The sequence below is a fragment of the Lathyrus oleraceus genome, chromosome 2 (genome assembly GCF_024323335.1).
Source record: "Lathyrus oleraceus cultivar Zhongwan6 chromosome 2, CAAS_Psat_ZW6_1.0, whole genome shotgun sequence".
NCBI lineage: Eukaryota > Viridiplantae > Streptophyta > Magnoliopsida > Fabales > Fabaceae > Lathyrus > Lathyrus oleraceus.
The window spans coordinates 342936107-342956002 of NC_066580.1; the positions used below are offsets into that span (position 1 = coordinate 342936107).

At 32.4% G+C, this 19896-nt stretch overlaps 2 protein-coding genes across 2 annotated transcripts; both read left to right on the plus strand.

The window, feature by feature from the left end:
* Positions 1-5091: 5091 nt before the first annotated feature.
* Positions 5092-5877, plus strand: LOC127123185 (transcription factor GTE12-like). The gene has a single exon (XM_051053432.1). It carries the CDS (start codon positions 5092-5094, stop codon positions 5875-5877), a length of 786 nt encoding a protein of 261 aa, XP_050909389.1.
* Positions 5878-18735: 12858 nt separating this feature from the next.
* LOC127123186 (uncharacterized) lies at positions 18736-19311 on the plus strand. The gene has a single exon (XM_051053433.1). It carries the CDS (start codon positions 18736-18738, stop codon positions 19309-19311), a length of 576 nt encoding a protein of 191 aa, XP_050909390.1.
* Positions 19312-19896: the final 585 nt, after the last annotated feature.

A 19896-nucleotide genomic window follows, 5' to 3' on the forward strand; every position in this document is an offset into this window, starting at 1 on the left:
GAACGTATCTGACGATGCTGAGCAAACTGATGCTCATGAGGGGTCGAATATTGACAAACCCTTAGACAATGTGGGTGGTGAGGAAGTCAGTGTCACTCATGATGTCAGTGACAACCCTAATTGTGCAGCTGAAACCGTAGACCTAGAGGAGTTTTCTGATAATGAGTTGTTGACCTCAGTTGTCCCTAGCATAGCCAAAAGGGTTAGGACTAGGAGAGAAAAGAAAACAGTGGTGCAGAGGTCTCCAAAGAGGAAGATTGATGCATCAACTTCTCCCAATCCAAAGGTGACAGAGAGTTCCCTCAAGAGGAAAGGGCATGGTCCAACAAAATCTTGGAGCAAAGAGGTGCCCAAGAAAATGAAGACCAAGTTTGTTGTTGTGGAGTTTGATTCAGATGTCCCATGTGATGTCACAACATCTCTGTCAAAGAAGAAGCCAACCACTAGCAAGTTGGCAGCTAGTGTCCCTGAGGTACCTATTAATAACGTATCATTCCATTTTGCTTCTAGTGTGAACAGGTGGAAGTATGTTTATCACAAGAGGCTGGCTTTGGAGAGGGAACTAGCTCAGAATGTCCTAGAGTGTAAGGAGATTGTAGACCTTATTCAAGAGGCAGGGTTAATGAAAATTGTGACTCAGCTCTCAAAGTGCTATGAGACTTTAGTAAAGGAGTTTATTGTCAATGTGTCTAAGGAATGTGCTGATGGAAAGTCTAGGGAATTCATAAAAGTATATGTGTGAGGCAAGTGTGTGAACTTCTCTCCCTCAGTAATCAACATGTATTTAGGAAGACCTGATGTAGCTCAACCTGAGCTTGAGGTGACTGACAACAGAATCTGTCAAGTCATCACTGCTAATCAAGTCAGGAAGTGGCCTCTGAAAGGTAAGTTGGTGGTCAGCAAACTTAGTGTCAAGTATGTTATGCTACACAAAATTGGAGCTGCCAATTGGGTACCCACAAATCACAAATCTACTGTGGTTGTGATGCTTCGAAAGTCCATATTTGTTGTTGGAACCAAAGCAAAGTTTGACTATGGAACCTACATTTTTTATCAAACCATGAAACATGCAGGAAGCTTCAGTGTGAAGGGGCCTATAGCCTTTCCTTCCCTCATATGTGGTATTGTGTTGAATCAATTTCCAAACATATTGACAGAGAATGATTTTGTGAAAAGAAGAGAGAGTCCTTTGGCCTTCAATCATAAACTATTACTAGGAAAGCATGTCCCTGACATTGCCATGACAACAGGAGAGACATCAAGTGTCTGCAATCAACCAGGTAAAGCTGTTGTCATTGTAATACTCAGAGAAACGTGCAAGGAACTAGAGACAAGGAAGCTCTCTTTGGAAAATTTGATTATCAAATTGGAGATGTCTGAAGGTGGTGTGCTTGGTGAAGCTGCTGATGCTGCAGAAGGAGCTGCAAGATAAAGTGCAGAGGGTGAAGAGGATGCCAGTCCTGAAGATGGCACTGATGATGAGGCTGACTCTGAGTCAGATGATTAAATCATTTCATGTGTTTCTGCCAATTCTGTTTAATTTTATTTTGGTTTGGTCTGTAATTTTTAAGTGTTGCTTTGGCAACATTTTTGACAAAAAGGGGGAGTAACACCTGTACCCCAGGACAACAGATTATGTGCTACAGATTATTTTCTATGTGCTTGAACAGATATTGAAGATCCTCTAATCCAGAGGTTGTGCGGCAGCTTGATGTTCCACTTCTATGTGTGATGAGTGTGAGTGTGTTGGTGTGTGCTGCTGTTAGAAGTTTTTATTTAACTTCTGTGTGTGTGCTGCTGTTTGAAGTATTTATTTAACTTCTGTGTGTGCTGAGTGTGTTGCTGTTCTGAGTGTAGTAGCTATGGTAATTCTCTGCTAGGATGTGTGTTTTCCGCTGTTGTGAACTCTATTGTGATGCCAAGTTGTTTTAGCCAAAAATTTGCCAAAGGGGGAGTTTGTAGATGTTTGATTGACTGCATTTTATGTTAAAACACTAACTGGACTCTGATGTCTTGACTGATGTCATGACATGCTTTGTAGATGTTTGATTGGCTGCATTTTATGTTAAAACATCTAACTGTACTCTGATGTCTTGACTGATGTCATGACATACTTGAGTGGTATGCTGCAGGTTTAGCTAATGCAGGATTTACTGAATGTCAAACTAGATGTTATGACATTCATCCCTGACAGAAGATACTGAGGTATAGAATAGTTGGTTGTCTGTTATAACTCAGTATTTAATTTAGTCTGTTTATCAAGGGAATAACAGACCTGGCATAAGGCCTACTGTCTGAATGTCAAACTGGATGTTATGACATTCATCAGTGACAACATATACTGAATAATAGGCAGGTTGGTTTTTCTGCTTCAGTTCAGTATTTATTTCAGTCTGTTCTTCAGGAGGATAACAGACCTGGCATAAGGCTCATTGTCAAAATGTCAAACTGGATGTTATGACATTTATTACTGTAAGTTGATACTGAAGTATAGACTGGTTGGTCTTTTACAGTACAACATTTAGTACAGTATGTTTTCAGGAAAATAACAGACTTAGCATATGGTCTATGTTCTGGACATCAAACTGAATGTTGTGACATTCATTCCTGATAGCATATGATAAAGTGTAGGATGGTTAGTTTTTCTGTTTCAGTATTTTTCTCAGGCTATTCTTCAGGAATCCAACAGCTGAGCTAAAATTCAGGAAACTAACAACTGAGCTACAATTAATGAACCTAACAAATAGCCTATTTGTTAGCACCCTGATAGGATTAAACAGGTGGTTTAAGGCCTGAATTAATACTGCGAATAGTGGATTTCCTCCCTGGCTTGGTAGCCCCCAGACGTAGGTGTGTGTGACACCGAACTGGGTAAACAATTCCCTGTGTTATTTACTGCACTTACATTTATCTGTTGTTTACATTCCTGTCTGCGCAGAATCGGATGTCATAACATCCTGTGTGACATCGATAGTCTGTTAACTAGAATTTCACTCTTTATTTAATCTATTGGCCTTCATCCGACTACGATTCATAATCATATAAAGCTTCTGAAAAAAATAAAAATAGTACACAACCAAAAATAAAATAAAACTTCTCAACAATAACAACAACAACAGTAATGGAGAATAACAAGAACAACAATAATGGACCAAAGCAACAACAAGAACAACAACAACAATAATAACATACCGAAGAATAATGATGAGAAAGTTTTTTCGTTTGCTAGGATTCCTTGGAGAATAAGTGTTCTTTCGTTGGCTGGAGAATAAGTGAATGAGATAGACACTGAGGGAATAAAACATATAAAGAGAATAATAAGAACAACAGTAATGAAGAATAACAAGAACAACAATAATGGACTAAAGCAACAACAATAACAATAACAACCATAATAATATAACATAGATTAATGGTGAGAGAGTTTTTTGGTTCGCTAGGGCTTCTTGGAGAATAAATGTTATTTTATTGGCAAGAGAATAAGTGTTCTTTCACTAGGGCTCGAGAAGTAATGAGGTAGACACTGCGTGAATAAGAAATATAAAGAGTATATATCGCGGTTATACTGAAAACCGAGGTAACATACGTAAAATCTATAAAAATAAAGGCGCCGTTTTGGTTCCAAAAAGAATAAAAAATTAGAGAGTATTTATCTTGGTTTTAATGAAAATCGAGATAACATATCCGATGTAAAATCTATAAAAATTAAATGCGCCTTTTTGGTTCTATATAAAATATAAAACTGCAGGAGCTGAGAATGGAATCTCAAACCCAGAGCATATATTTATGCTAGTTTTTCATAAAACTGAGGTAACAAATTACTTTTTTTTTATAAATAAAACACGGCGCTCCTGTATACCCTCTATTTTATATAGTTCGTGTTTAAATCTTCTTCATAGAAAATGTTATTTGTTGTAGTGTTTCGTAGTTAAAATTATTTACTTGATTCTTGATTTGCATATTTTTTGGATTCCGTTTGATCCAGAATTGCTCTATTCTAAGTTCCGGATATAAAAGTTTGACACTAGTGGGTTCTTTTACAAATAATAATAGAAAAAACCAAAATTAAGTTTAGCTATAGATATATTGAAATGGATAATTAACTTTATTATGTCGAATTTGTGTTATATAAATCATAAATTTATATAGTTTTAGATTAAATACTAACTTTTTAAATTTTGTGAAATTTTATCGATAAGAGATAGATTTTTTGTCGATTTTCCGTGCATATAAATAACAGTGAAAATTTAAAATAAAATAAATTTTCTAAATTAAATAAAATAAGGAAATGAAGACAATAATTTAAAAAAAAATCTAAATAAATATTAATTATCATGTTTTGGCGAGTAAGTTTATCAATGTAAAATATTGTTAAAGGAAAAGTAACTATTATTCAAGATGGGAGTGTCACAATTTACAGAAAAATAGTGTAAAATATCTTTATATTTATTTTTAGTTTGTTCTAGGACATACAAAAATATTGCTATTTAAATATATTTATTAAATACTTTAATTTTAAAACAAAAACAAAAAGATAAATTGAAATTATTCAGTTGTAAAAGTATTTATTAATATTTAAAGACTTACTTTTGAAATGACCTTAAGCTTGTTTGTTACAATTTTTAAAACAAAATAATTTAAAATTTTCATTTTTTTTTATAAAATTTTAAGAGGTTTTAAAAATAATTCAAAAGAGAAGTTAGTTAAAACAACTTCTCATAAAAAATTAAAGGCTCTTTCCATTTGCAATGACTCATTCGATAAAATTTTAAAAATAATTAAAATAAAAAAAGATTGAATTTTTAAAGTTGTTTTAAGTAGTAATGGTTTTTCCCTAAATATCGGTAGAATCAAATAAAATCTAATTATCGAATAAGATTTAATATTTAAAGTTGTATTAAATATCGTAACAAACAAATCTTATATATTTACAAACAAGTGTTGAAGACTTAACATTTACAAACAAACATCATTACCTTTACAACATCCAACACAAACCCTTGTTCTTCCTTAACAACATCCATGTCCGACAACACCAAACCTTCTTCCTTAGAAGCATCGAATACAAACCCTTCTTCCTTAACTGCATCCATGTCACCCAACAATAACCCTTCGAATACACAACCTCGTAAAAGACTTATCATCAAGCTCAGTTATCCTCCTGGTTCAAGAAAACGCGATTCAGATTCTTGCGCCACAGATGAAAACAAGAGAAGGAAGATTCAAGATTCTGTAAAACCAACCATATCCTGTTATTGGGTTGATTCAAATTATCAAACCAAATCAACAGCTTTGTCTCAACCAAAGAATAATGACAATGTTGTTGAAGACAAGAAGATGATCAAGAACCAAGTTTCCAAAACAACACCTTTGTCTCAACCAAAGGATAATGACAATGTTGTTGAAGATAAGAAGATGATCATGAACCAAGTTTCCAAAACAACACCTTTGTCTCAACCAAAGGATAACATGAAGGATTCTGTGACAAGAGGTGAAGAATGTGGGTTGAAGGAAGCGATGGAGTGTGTTAAGAGGAGGCAATGTTGGTTGATATTGAAGAGGATGTTGGTAGATAGAGATGGTTGGGATTTGAAAGATCCTCCAAAAATAGCAAAGTCTGATAAGTGTAAGATAAAGGCAATAGGTTTGAAGGAAATAGAGAGAAAAATGAGGTTGTATGCAACAGAGGATGAGTTTGCTAGCGACATGAGGCTTGTGTTCTCTAATGCAATGGTAACGTATCCTCCAAGGAATCATATTTACCAAATTGCAAAAAAGTTCAGTGACACTTTTGAACACAAATGGAAGTCATTGAAGGATATGTGGGAACTTGAGGATACAAAAAGAAGCAACACTCACAATAGTACAAGATACTAAAGAGAGCAACATGTTCTGAACTAAGAAACTGTTAGCAGTAATATGTTTTGAAATCTGTCAAGTTATTGTCAATGAATGTGTAGTATCGCTAATTATTGTTTAATTTTATTTTGTAAATTCTGCATCACTAGTATTAAAGTATGAGTAGTTTCTGATTCTTCTTTTAGAAACTATATCTTTGATGGAATTGCTAAATGAGGAACATTAATATAACTCAGTCACATTAGTCTTACACAATTTCAATATTGGTTACATATCTTTTTATAATCTCAAACTAGTATCGAAAGCCTTAACATGTTTTATTAAAACAGAAATTTCCTTGCAAGAGAATTAGGACTTGTTTGAATTAGTATTTAAAAATTGTTTTTTAATTTTTAAAAACTTAAAAAATCTGTTTGATTGACTTGTTTTAAAAAATATTTTTGCAAAATTATATTTAATTTTTCAGTTTTCAAAACTTAAAAACCAAAATAATATAAATATATTTTTGCTTTTCATTTTTCTGTTTTATTTTCAAGAATGAATAAAAAAACACGGAAAAATATACTACTTTTTACTAATGACACAAATGTAGTTATATAAATTTTTTATAGAATTAGATTGATAATTCTATTGTACTTTTTCTTTTACTACCAACCATCAATTTTATATACATATACAGTAAAATATATAATAAAATATACAATATATTATAAATTAGCTTTAATTATTTATGATTTATAAGACTGTACTTTTTTAACTTCTTTTTGTTGTATAATATATTACAAATTAATTTATTATATTAAATATTTTATAATTGATTAAATTTATAAATAACTTTAATGTAAATATTTTTTATATTATCAATCAATCTACATTATTAAAAATATTTAATTATATAATAAACATGTTTGATTAAATATAAATTTTTCTTTAACTCTATATTCTATAAATAAAAAGTTATTCGTTAGGAACTAAATGGTGATAAAATTATTTCTGATTTTTTGTTATTTAATATAATCAAATTTAAAAATTAAATTATCAAAGAATTTATCATCTTATTATTTTTAAAACAGTTTAAAAAAATTAAATAATCAAATATATTTTCTCACTCCTAAAAACAGATTTTAAGAAATTAATTATCAAACAATTTTTTTCTTATTCTCATTTTTAAAACAATTTTTAAAAACAGATATACAAAACAAATTTTAAGAACTAAAAATTAAAAATCTTCCAAACAGACCCTTATTCTCTCTTTTTTTTCTTCTTCTTTTATGATTGTGACAAGTATCAAAGGGATCCTTCCCTTAATAATTTTCATCAGAATAAAATTTAAATAATTAATGTATTTAAAGCTAATTTTAAAGTAAATACTTCAATTTTTTTAAAATATTATTGAAGTAGTTATTAGAGGAAAAGAGCCAAGATAGTAGCTACTTAAAATTCTCCCCAGTCACATTCCAAAAAATTAGGTTATACCTAAATTTTAATTTTAATTTTAATTTAATTATAAAGTCAAACTAAAAATATACTAGAGTTGGCCTCCCGGAGGGAGTAATTGGTCCAAGGTTTTTTTTTTCTCATGCAACGTGTGGATATATATATATATATATATACTAGAGTTTATATTTTTTTAAATGACCCAAAGGGCCCTCAATAATTATTTTAAATATAAAATTAAATTAAATTAAATATCTAAAAATAATTATAATAAAATCGAAACTAAACCATATTAAATTCTATTTAATTATTTTGAATATTTTGTCAAAAAAAACAAAAAAAATGATTTAAAATGAATAAAAATCGAACGGAAAAATGTTTGAAAAATTAAATTGAATACACCAAAATAATTAGCGCGAAATAAACGTCTTAGAAACATACAAATTTTGATCAAATTTTAAAATAAAAAATGACTGGTTAAAAGGATTAAGCTGATCAAAATGCGACCTAAAAAGTAGTCGAAAAATAAAACAAGCACGTCATGTTAAACTATGTGAATCGTAGATTAATAAAACTGATATCTACAAGCTCGATTTTGAAATTTTTTGTTCGCTAATTTCACGCATATTTGAGGATCAGTTCGACCGGTCTATTTGTAAATTCGAAAAAATATTTTGATTGATATTTTAGGCATTGTGTAGGATAAAATGCATGTTATGCTATGTAGATGATGTAAATGTCATGATGTATGTATCTATTTATTCAATTAGAGAAAAATTGGGATATGACACTTTGCCACTTGACTCAAATCATACACTTGCTTATGACTCGAATCAAATATAATTTTTTCACTCATTTTTATGAATAGTGTCAAGCACATTTATATATCATGTTCCTCTCTCCCTCACCATAAGATTGAGAATGATTATTGTGACGATAATAATAAATTTGAAAGTATATCTCAAAATTTGGAAACTCACTTTCAAAGAACACATTTTCACATCTATCTTTTGCATCTGAACTCACCTTCAACCTCTAGCAAGATTAACATCAGTTACTTCTCAATTCTTAGAGAATGTGAGATTTATCGTAGAGGAGGTTCATTCATTGTTTATGTTTGTGAAGTTCTTGAGTTTCAGGTTAGGATTCAAGTTGTGTGGTGTTGCTGAAGTTTGACAATCCATCAAGAAAAAGAAGAAGTCTTTTTTCAAGTTACATTGGTAGAGTTGTCCAAAAACCTACATATGATGTCTAAGTTTCTGCGTTCTTTAGATAGATCAATATTCAAGGGACCTATAGAATCGAGTAAAGGTTGCTTTAGAACAGATGCTTGACATAATTATTGATTCTGGAAGAGTTAAGTCGTGATCAGGTGGATCTTGCAAGATTGACGAAGTAGGCGCCGTATACAACAAGAGATGATCAATATAAGAAGATTAGGTTTTATCAAGAGTATCTTGTATTAAGTGGTTGTGCAATTTCTATAAAAATTGTCATTATTTTTATTGGAAGATTATAAATTTTCAAATGGAGACCATTGAATAGTGGATTAAGCTCCTACAAGGACGATTGAGTTTAACCACTATAAATCATGTGTATCTCTCTCTCTCTCTCTCACACACACACACATACAAAATAACATATTGTTAGAGTGTATCTGATTATAGCAATTTCGTGATTAAAGTTTAGGTATGTGATAGATCTAGCCATTTAAATATTCTCTCTTTCGATTATTGTTATATGAATTCTTGTTATTAGATTTATCATTAGATTAATCAAATTCAATTTGAATTGTAAGTGAAAACTAAATTATAATAATTGTTTAACTACTTATTTAAGCAACTTCATCTTTCTTAATTATTGTGATTACTGATAGTTTGAGTTAACTATAATATCATGCTAATCTGTTCCCATAATATCAACAATTGGCCTCATAATTTGTACTCTGCGCACTTGTTTGTAAAATTCTAATTTTATAAAAAGAAATGGTTTTAGGAGAACTGTCTATTTAGCAATGTCTAGATATTTTAATTAGTGTTTTGTACTTAGAAAGTACTACATGTAGATTGTTAAGTTGAAGATGCTGTTGAATCAACAATGTGCGAATGGTGAATGTTGAATGGATTACTTTTGGTTTGTAATATATGCTTTGATGGATCTATAATATATTGTTATTACTCTAATTAATTATCATTGTTTTCTATTCAGCTTTAATAGTCATTATTTTCTTTTGTGCATCTCTTGTTTCAATGCTAACTTTAGTTATATATATATATATATATATATATATATATATATATATATATATATATAAATATAAATATATATATATATTATATAATATATAATAATATATATATATATATATATAATATATATATATATATAATATATATATATATATATATATTATAATATATATATATATATATATATATATATCATTGTTTATTTTAAGAAGATATTTTTTCTTAAAAATAAACATAAAAATATTAATTACTCTAACAACTAAACAAAGTTCAAATAAAAAAGAGAACTATTTTTTTTAAATAATTGTTCGATTTTTGTATATTAATTCATTTCAAATGGATTTGACATTTAAGAATTGTCTATATCCTATCAGAAATTTCTATAGACATATATGATCACATATTTAAAGATATAAACATCTTACCACTTTGATCACACCATTCTAAATTCTAATAAATTGTTTGAATAGACATTTCAAGAAAGAGGTTTTGGATTTAAAACACTTCTCCTGGTATTTCTGATATTCAAATCTGATTCTTTTTATTAAAAAAACAAAAATTGGATATAGCCTATAGAATATTTATTTACAAGATTTGATAGCACATATTTTAATTTTTTTATTAAGTGGTCTAATGGCTAGAGTCCACTTTATTAACACATATTTTAATATTTCAGTATAGTTAATTTGCACAGGCTATCATTTTGTGATTTTTTTTTAAAATAATTATTTTTAATTTTTTTCGAAAATAACAAATATTTCAGAAAAAATACCAAAATAACGACATTTAGAAGAGGATGCGTCAGATGAACCGGCACATCCCTTAAACATCAAGAGGAGGCGCCCAACGCATTGACGCATGCATTGGGCTCTTCATGAGGAGGCGTCAATGCTCTTGGCGCATGCATTGACCCTCATGAGGAGGCGTCAATGTCCTTGGCGCCTACATTGTGCATGTGATGTATGCGCAAATTCATATGGCGCATACACCCTTGTATTATTTGTTTTATTATTATTTTTTTGTTTATTTATCAAATAAAAAAGACTAATCAAATGAGGTGTTTGAGGTCTTTGTGTGATGGCCTGATCAAATGATGGTTGGTGGGAAGGTCCGACGGAAGTTCCAACGGTATTTGACAGATGCGTCATCATTTGTTCCCAATATCCTAAGGGGCTCTGGTCAACGACATTTCCGTAATGGAGTTCGGTGTCCATGTCATCGTAGTTAGGTCGTTGGGGTTGGATGGATTAGGGACGACATAGTTGCCAAAATTGGGACATTGAATCATTTTGAAAACAAATGGTTCTTGGGGCATACTATAGTTAAACAATGGTTGTGTGTTTTGGTGATGAGATATTTGAGTGGTAATTGGTGGAGGGGCTACGATGAAGTGACCCATATGAATCATCTGTGTTATAGACGGTTGTGGTTGCAACGTATGGTTGTTGGTGGGTAGGGTTTGATTCTTGGTTTTGTGGTTGGGTGGGTGGTATGAATGGATTGCGACGTTGGATGGTTGGTTGTTGGGTGGATGACATGAACGAGTTGTGAGGTTGGATGTTTGGTTGTTGTGTGTTTGTGGTAGGTTGATGTTGTGAGGTTGGTTGTTGGGTTTGGGTGGTTTGGCATTGGTGTTGGCTAGGGAATTGTTGTGGGGCGTACGATGACGAAGCTAGTTGGCGTGGATCCATCAAATACTGCGACTCAGATATAAATTGTTGAGTTGTTACCGACCTAAACCATGTCATATATTGTTGAGTTGTTACCGACCTAAACCATGTCATATATTGTTGAGTTGGTCTTGCACCATGGATGACTGGTTCTTTTAAGATGTGTTGTCGTCGATTCCTCTATTGACGACACATCTCTTTTCAAAGTCTCTCCAGTCTGAATAATCTCATTGTGCATCAACCCTTTTTTTATGCCAATTCCCCAAACACGTGGGAGGTTCTGGAATATGTTGTTGCATGTTGAACTGCAATTTGACCCAGTCACTCTAGTGTATTTCCACCGTACTGAATCGGATAATCGGTGTCTTCGCTGTCCAAACTGCAGCATCGTCATGGTTCACGTCATGATCAAGACCCAGATATGGCCTCTAGATAAACTGTAAAACAATACGAAACGATTAAATGATAAATAATTTGATAAGTATTTTAAAATTAAAATATAGTTGTGTAGGAGTATTACATCGTCATGTCCAATGTGGTCCAATAGATTGGGATAGACTACAATAGCGTGTTTCGGACGCCTATTGTAGTTCATTCCCCTTACTGACCACCTGAGATAAAAAAAAGTCAAAAATATTATTTATAGTTAATTGTAATATAAAATATAATTAATTAAATGGCAAAGTGTTAGACTTACTTAATTGCAAACGGAATGTGTTCTCGTTTATCGGGGCGAGTGACGACATTCTTGACCAACCTCATGCTTGTAGCAAATACACACATTAAAAAAAGGAATAAGTATTCTTTTTTGCAGTTTTACACATTGCACTATATAGATGGGCCAAGACAGCTTATGTGCTTACCTTATTAATGTTGTGTAACAAAGGTAAATACATAATATTTACTGAATTACCTATACTTTCTGGAAATAAAAAATTACCAAATAAAATCATAATATAACACCGAGCTTTATTATTTTCTCGTACTCGGTTGATTCTTCGGACAATACTATACTCGCATAAGATTGTCTGTCACCCTTCAACTAGGGAAAAGGCGATTGGAACAATGTTGTTGTTGCCATCTTGTGCCACTGCCATCAGTAACGTTCCTTTGTATTTCTCGTACAACCATGTACCATCAATTTGTATAATTGGTTTACAGAAAGAAAAACCTATGATGCATGGTTGATATGCCCAAAAGAGACAGTGGGATATTCCATTTCCAACAGCACACGTCCCGTCTGGTGTATACGCAGGCAATGTTTCCAACTTGATAATAGTCCCTGGAGCATATTGTTTTAGAGCTAACAGGTATTTTGGAAGTTGTTTGTAAGACTCCTCCCAATTGCCAAACACTTTTTCAACAACCTTTATCCTAGCTATCCATGTCTTCCTATATGATGGAGTGTACTCGTACTCTTCCCTAATATGCGAGATTATTATACTCACCTTTAACGACGAACTGCTGAGGGATGAAGTTTTTTCCTAAGAAATATCCGATTGCACGTTGCACCTCAGTCTAATTTATGTTTGATCTCCGACAGACACCCTTCAGTCATCAGTGTATATAATAACATTGATAATGGATGGCAAAATCCTTCTTCGACGCATGTCTTCTGTGTTAGACATATTGCTCATAATTTCATGCGGGAAATCAAAGATAAGACGTTGCGGAAGAAGGTTGTCAATGCAGGTTATGCATTATCAAAACCTTCTTTCAAACACTACTGCTAAGAAATAAGATTGTCAAACGAAGATGCAGTACGATGGAACGACAATATCCCATTGGAGAAGTGGACTAGGGCATACGACAACGGTCAATGTTGGAGCCACATGACAACAAATCTTGTTGAATCAATGAACTCTGTCTTCAAAGGCATCTGTAACCTACCTATAATGGCTTTTATGGAGGCAGCATATTTCAAGCTAGGGGCGTTATTTGAAAACCGACGTTCCAAATGGAGTTTAATGTTGCAATCTGAGCAGCTGTTCAGTGATGCTTCAATGAAATTCATTATACATGAAGCTTCCAAAGCAAACACACATGTAGTCACGGTGTTTGATTGAACTAAAGGTTGGTATAGTGTTGTCGAGTCCATGGATCACAATGAGGGCATGCCAATGAGACAGTACAGAGTCGAACTAGATAGAGGTTGGTGCGACTGCGGAAAGTTCCAAGACTTTCGTACGCCTTGCTCCCATGTCATTGCGACATGCTCAAAGGTTCGAAGGGATCCATCCTACTTGCTATCTGAAGTTTACAAAGTCACCAGCCTATCAAATGTTTATAAAATTAGTTTTTCCGTAGTGGCAAAAGAGGATTACTTGCCAGAATATCAAGGGGACATCGTCTGGCACAACGAAGTTATGCGAAGGAAGAAAAATGGTCGCCCAAACAGCACCTGGATTCAAACCGAAATGGATACGACGAACAAAATGGCTAGATTATGTAGTTCATGCCGTCAGTCAGGTCACAATCATAATAACCGTCCTAGTGTTGGAACGAGCACAACCAGATAAATTCACATGTACCTCTGTTGCAATATATGAAAAACTAAATTAATTTCATTATAGACGCATGTGACGAAAATACCATTACATAAACAATAACACAGACAATTAAAACAACTAGAATACAAGAACTATGCGATTATAACCATCAAAACAATTTTGAACATGTAATGCATCATCCTACGAACGTCTTTGTCGATCTTAATATCCACCCATTCACGCACTTCTCCATTTTGATTGAACGTGAACACAAGCCATTGTATTATTCTAATCCTTTCACCATTTCTCCCTCTAACCAATTGTACAACGTCCGATTAAGACGTTCAAACATATTTGTGTTCCAGAGTCGAATCTGTATCGGAGCCGCAATGGCGGAAAATATTACATCGGCATTTCGCTTCTAAATGTATGCAGACATGGTTAAAACATAAAAACTTGAAGGAAAGTGGAGTTGAATTAGAGAAAATATGGTACTAAGGGATGATTTTGTGTGAAAATTATTGCATCCATGGAGTGATATTTATATAAAATGACATAAAATGCATGCGCCAAGAGGTTAGACGCCCATCATGAGCCTCTACTTAAGGCACCATGCAGGCGCCAGGGGCATTGACACCTCCTCATGAGGGTCAATGCATGCGTCAAGAGCATTGACGCCTCCTCATGAGGAGCCTAATGCAGACACCAATATCTTGGACGTCTCCTCTTGATGCTTAAGGGATGTGCCGGTTCATTTGACACATCATCTTCTAAATGTGGTTATTTTGATATTTTTTCTGAAATATTTGTTATTTTCGAATTTTTATTTTAAAAAAATGATTATTTAAAAAAATCTTATTTTATTTCTTTTAATTAGTCAAAAAGAAAGAATTATCTTTTAAAATTGTCCAAAAAAAACAGAATCATCTTTTAAATATTTTCAAAAACAGAATTATTTTTTAAATACGGTACTAATATGTGCAGTTGATTTGGGTACTATGGTTACGTGAGATTTCAATGGCTCATCTCTTAAGTTAATTCTTTCGTTCATGCTTTCGTTTATAAACATGTCTGCTTTCATTTACAATATGTTTGAGTAGTTTTGCTTAGAATTTAGGACACGAGGAATGTCTCCATGACAGACTTTATATAGGTTCCTTGATAAAAAAATTAATAAAAAGGACATTAGTAGATATTAAAGATATATTGAAAGGGTATCCGTGATTTTAGAATTAGAAAATCTAAATATTTATGAATGAGATTAAGAAAGTGTTTCAAGCCACACAAAAAAAGTCTCAATTTAAATAGTCGAACATAAAGGATCTTAAATGAACGAATCACACGTAGGATGTAGGTAAGTCGTTTGTTTAGGACGAGGTAATGCATTGACAAAAGTAGATATTACAGGTATTTTTTTATTTATTTCTACAAGCAGAATTCTCATAATTAACTTAGATTAAGAATCAACGTCAACAAGTCTAAGGATAGAATTTATAGTCAAAAATCATTTTTTACATACAGTTCAAATCAATAAAAAACTATTCCAAAAAATAAAAATCATAATCTTATATAAAATCAAAATAATAGAATTTGATGCTCCAAACAATTCTCAGTAGGAGATTAGTCGTGTAATTTTCATCATTTGGAACTTAGCTTAGTCCAAAGAAATTAATTTTTTTCTAGAGTTCTTACATTTTACAAATATTTTATTAGTTGAGGCTTTTTGTCTAATACCCTCCATCCAATTGACTTGTAACTAATTATGAATCACTCCTTGCTCTCAGGCCTTTTGTAATACCCCGCTTTCATTAGATAATTTTGTTTAATTTAATTGTGTTTTTTTGTGTGATTTAATTACTTGTTGTGTGGTTGTTGGGGTAATTATCTTTGAGGTAGAGGTATAGGAAGAGAGAGTAAGAGTTTGATATAGTTTTTTAGAATTAATTAGAATTTTAATTAATTATTAGAATAAACAGTATTTTGTTTGAAATAATTAAATAAAATAGTAAAATCATAGAATTTGGTCAATATGGAGAATTGGGAGAAATAGAGGGGAGCGAGTTAGGGAGTTTGGGAAATAATGTGAATTAAATAAATAGAGGGTTATTGAGGTAATTGGAAACGATTGTGTAGAAAACCCCAAGGATATATTTGAAGTAAGAGAAAATTAGTTTTTTTATCAGTACGTGTAATTTGGTAAAAGAAGTAAAAAAAGAGAAAGATATTTTGAAGGAAAAAGGGAGTTAGGGCTTGAAGAAAGAGACCCCATAGAGATTATTTTTCTTCTTCTGGAATTACAAGGTAAGGGGGAGAAAGAACATTCAATCTAGGTGTATTGCATGATGGGGTAGAGATGAGAAGTCCTTAATCTCATTAGGATTCTAGGTTTTCTTTTGACGAATTGTTATATGATGAAATTATGAAAATTAGTTGGTTGATTATGTTTTATATGTGTTGTTATATTAGGATCGATGTTTGAAGGATCATGAATATGCATGTGTAAAATTCTACCATTGATGAATTTTGAAAGTTACGAGGATTTTGTGAAATTAGATGTTGGTTGATAGGCTTAGAGTGAAATAATAATAGGTAATTTACCTATAATAATAGTTTTTTTTAAATAAGCTATTTGGACATGTTAGGGGGATGTTTGGGATAAGATTAAGTTGGAAAAAATGAGCTTAGAAGTGAATTTCCTATGAAAAATTAGTAGAAAAACTTCACAGACAAATTTGATTCGAATAAGAGCTTTTACACTATGAACTTGATTTGAATCAATGCCTTTTGGGAGTCCCTCCCAAATTTGATTCGAATCACAGTTTACATGTGATTCAAATCAGAAAGGCAAATTCTCTTTGTATAATGAGAAATTCAGAGCTCCGTAGTTCGTAGAACTAAGACGGAAAGAACTGAAAGATTTGACAGAAGTGACAAAAGATATAATTTGGAATCAAAAGATAATGGTGTTGTTTGAATTCATAAAGGAATCAAATATGGACAAAAGAGTAAAGCAGACATCAAGCCAAAATACAAGGGTATGAAATATTTGCGGACGATACAAATACCTCTTGGTTCAAAGGTGGATACTGGTTATTTGTCTAAAAGGTATATATGGAATCCAAAGAAATATTGGTATTTGATCTAAAGAAATAATATATCACTTAGATGAATGGTTATGATTGAAGATATTAGGTAATGGATCATGAAAGATATGGATGATGCCCTAAGGCATAAGGAGAAATAATAATAAATATGCTGAAAGGAGAATCAATAATTAGCATGCTCGCCAAAGTTTCGAACCCTTGTGTCTACGTATTCTCATCGTGCAATGAGATAGTCAGAGCTCTGTAGTTCGTGAAACTAATGATGGAAAGAATTGAAAAACAAAGAGTTGTTTGCCTAAGCAACATGGATTAGCAAGACAACAAGAAGAGTGAGAAAGTATGACTGAAGTGATGAGAAGTATAACTTGGCACCAAAAGACAATGGTATTGTAGGAACCCATCAAGGAAATTAACTCTGAACCAAACAGTAAAACAGGCATCAAGCCAAAAATAAAAGAAATGAAATGTTTGCCTATCAAGATAAACAACTATTGTCTCTAAGGTGGACACTGGTTATTTGCCCGAAAAGTATCTATGGGACCCAAAGGAATATAATATTTGGTCCAAGGAGACAGTACACCATTGCTGAGGAACATGCAATCTGAAACCAAAAGATAATGGTATTATTGAATCCATGAAAGAATAAAATTTGAACTAAAGAGTAAAACAGGCATCAAGCCAAAAAGAAAGGAATGAAATGTTTTCCTATCAAGACAAACAAATCTTGGTTCAAAGGATGGACACTGATTATTTTCCCAAAAAAGTAAACATGGAATCTAAAGGGAAAGGGTATTTGGTTCCAAAGAGAGACGGTGTAACACTGTTGAGGAATGGGAATGATAGATGCACAAGACTTCGCGGTCATTTGACTTGAACCACACTAAAGTCTATGAGTAAAGGTGAATATTCTGAGCAACTGGGTCATTTGTCCCGTACTCAAAGATATTCAAAATGAGGATATGAATGATCCCTCTTACCCGTTCTTTACTACTTAAGGCTCATGGCATGTGATACTCATCATAACTGGCAAGTTGCTGAAGAAACCTCTACTTGCTGCTCCTTATGATGAAATGTTGCTTTGAAGAAGAAGATTTGACAATCATTTGATTCGAATTTTACTAAAGTATATAAATATAGGTGAATACTCTGAGCAACTGGGTCATTCGTCCTGTACCCAAAGATATTCATAATGAGGATATGAATGCTCCCTCTCACTCTTTTTCTATTGCTTAAGGATCATGTCGCACAACTTGAATTATGATTGACAAGTGTTGATACACCTTTGTTGTACTTGAATAGTACAACAAAGATTAGAAGATAAGGTTATACCTATGAAATCCTATATGCACGGAGATCATCTGTTAATAAATATAAGTAGGCTATACCTATGCTAATAAATTTCTATAGGTATGTCACATATACCCACAAATTTATCAACTATCACTAAAGATGCTGGTCAACATGACAAATTTCTTGTAGTGATTTCTTAATATATAAATCTTAAATTTACATAATCATGGATTAAATATCAACATTTAAATCTAATACAAAATTAAGTTATTTAAATATAATAAATCCATTTAATATATTTATTAAAAAAACTGAATTTTAATAAATAATTTCAAAAAAAAAAATTTAAGAGGTTTTAAAGAAAATCGAATGAGAAGTTAGTTAAAACAACTTCTCAAAAATTAAAGGCTCTTTCCTTTTGCGAAATAATTAAGAAACAGATTGAATTTTTAAAGTTGTTTTAGATATTAAGAATGTATCCCTAGATATCGGTAGAATCAAATAAAATCTAATTATTGAATAAGATTTAATATTTAAAGTTGTATTAAATATGGTAACAAGCAAATCTTAATATATATACATACAAGTGTTGAAGACTTAACATTTACAAACAAACATCATTAGCTTTACAGCATCCATGTCACACAACGCAAACCCTTCTTCCTTAAAAGCATCCATGTCACATAATACCAAACCTTCTTCCTTAGAAGCATCGAACACAAACCCTTCTTCTGCATCCATGTCCGAGAAAACACAACCTCGTAAAAGACTTATCGTCAAGCTCAGTTATCCTCCTGGTTCAAGAAAACGTGATTCAGATTCTTGCGCTACAGATGAAAACAAGAGAAGGAAGATTCAAGATTCTGTGAAACCAGTCGTAACCTGTTATTGGGTTGATTCAAATTATCAAACCAAATCAACAGCTTTGTCTCAAACAAAGGATAGTTTCATTGTTGTTGAAAACAAGAAGATCATCAAGAACCAAGTTTCCAACACAGTTACGTCTCAAACAAAGGATAGTAGCATTGTTGTTGAAAACAAGAAGATCATCAAGAACCAAGTTTCCAACACAGTTACGTCTCAAACAAAGGATAGTAACATTGTTGTTGAAAACAAGAAGATCATCAAGAACCAAGTTTCCAACACAGTTACGTCTCAAACAAAGGATAGTAACATTGTTGTTGAAAACAACAAGATCACAGTCGAAAGGTGATGTTGCTCTACATGCACAATCAACAAAAGATAAGAAAGCCAAAGGAAGTTGGAATGGTGACAAAGGTAGAGGTGGTTACAACAACTTAAATGGCAGAAGTCATCAACAAGAACGAAATTCGTCAAACTAGAGAAGACCCTCAAACCAAGGCAACCACATAGGTGGTGTTGCAGGTAGAGGAAAAGATGGTGGAAGGAAACCTGACAAGATCCACATTCAGCATTTCAATTTCGAGAAGTATGGTTACTACACTAGTGTTTATCCTGAAAACAAAATAAATAATCAAGAAAATGATGCAAGGATTGTAAGACACGAAGAAGAAGAGATATTGCTAATGGTCACAATGAAAGAGGATGAAAGATATAAGGACCAATGGTACTTGGATTCAGGTTGCTCATCAAATATGACTGAAAGGAAAGATCGGGTTGTCAATATAAGCCCCTCAATGATGAACAAGGTGAGATTCACAAATGACAATACCCTAGTCGTTGAAGGTGATCAGAAAAATAGCAAGTGTACTATTTTTCCTTTGTAGTAATAATGAGGAAAGTTCCCTGAATGTTGATCTCAAGGATTGTTTGAAAA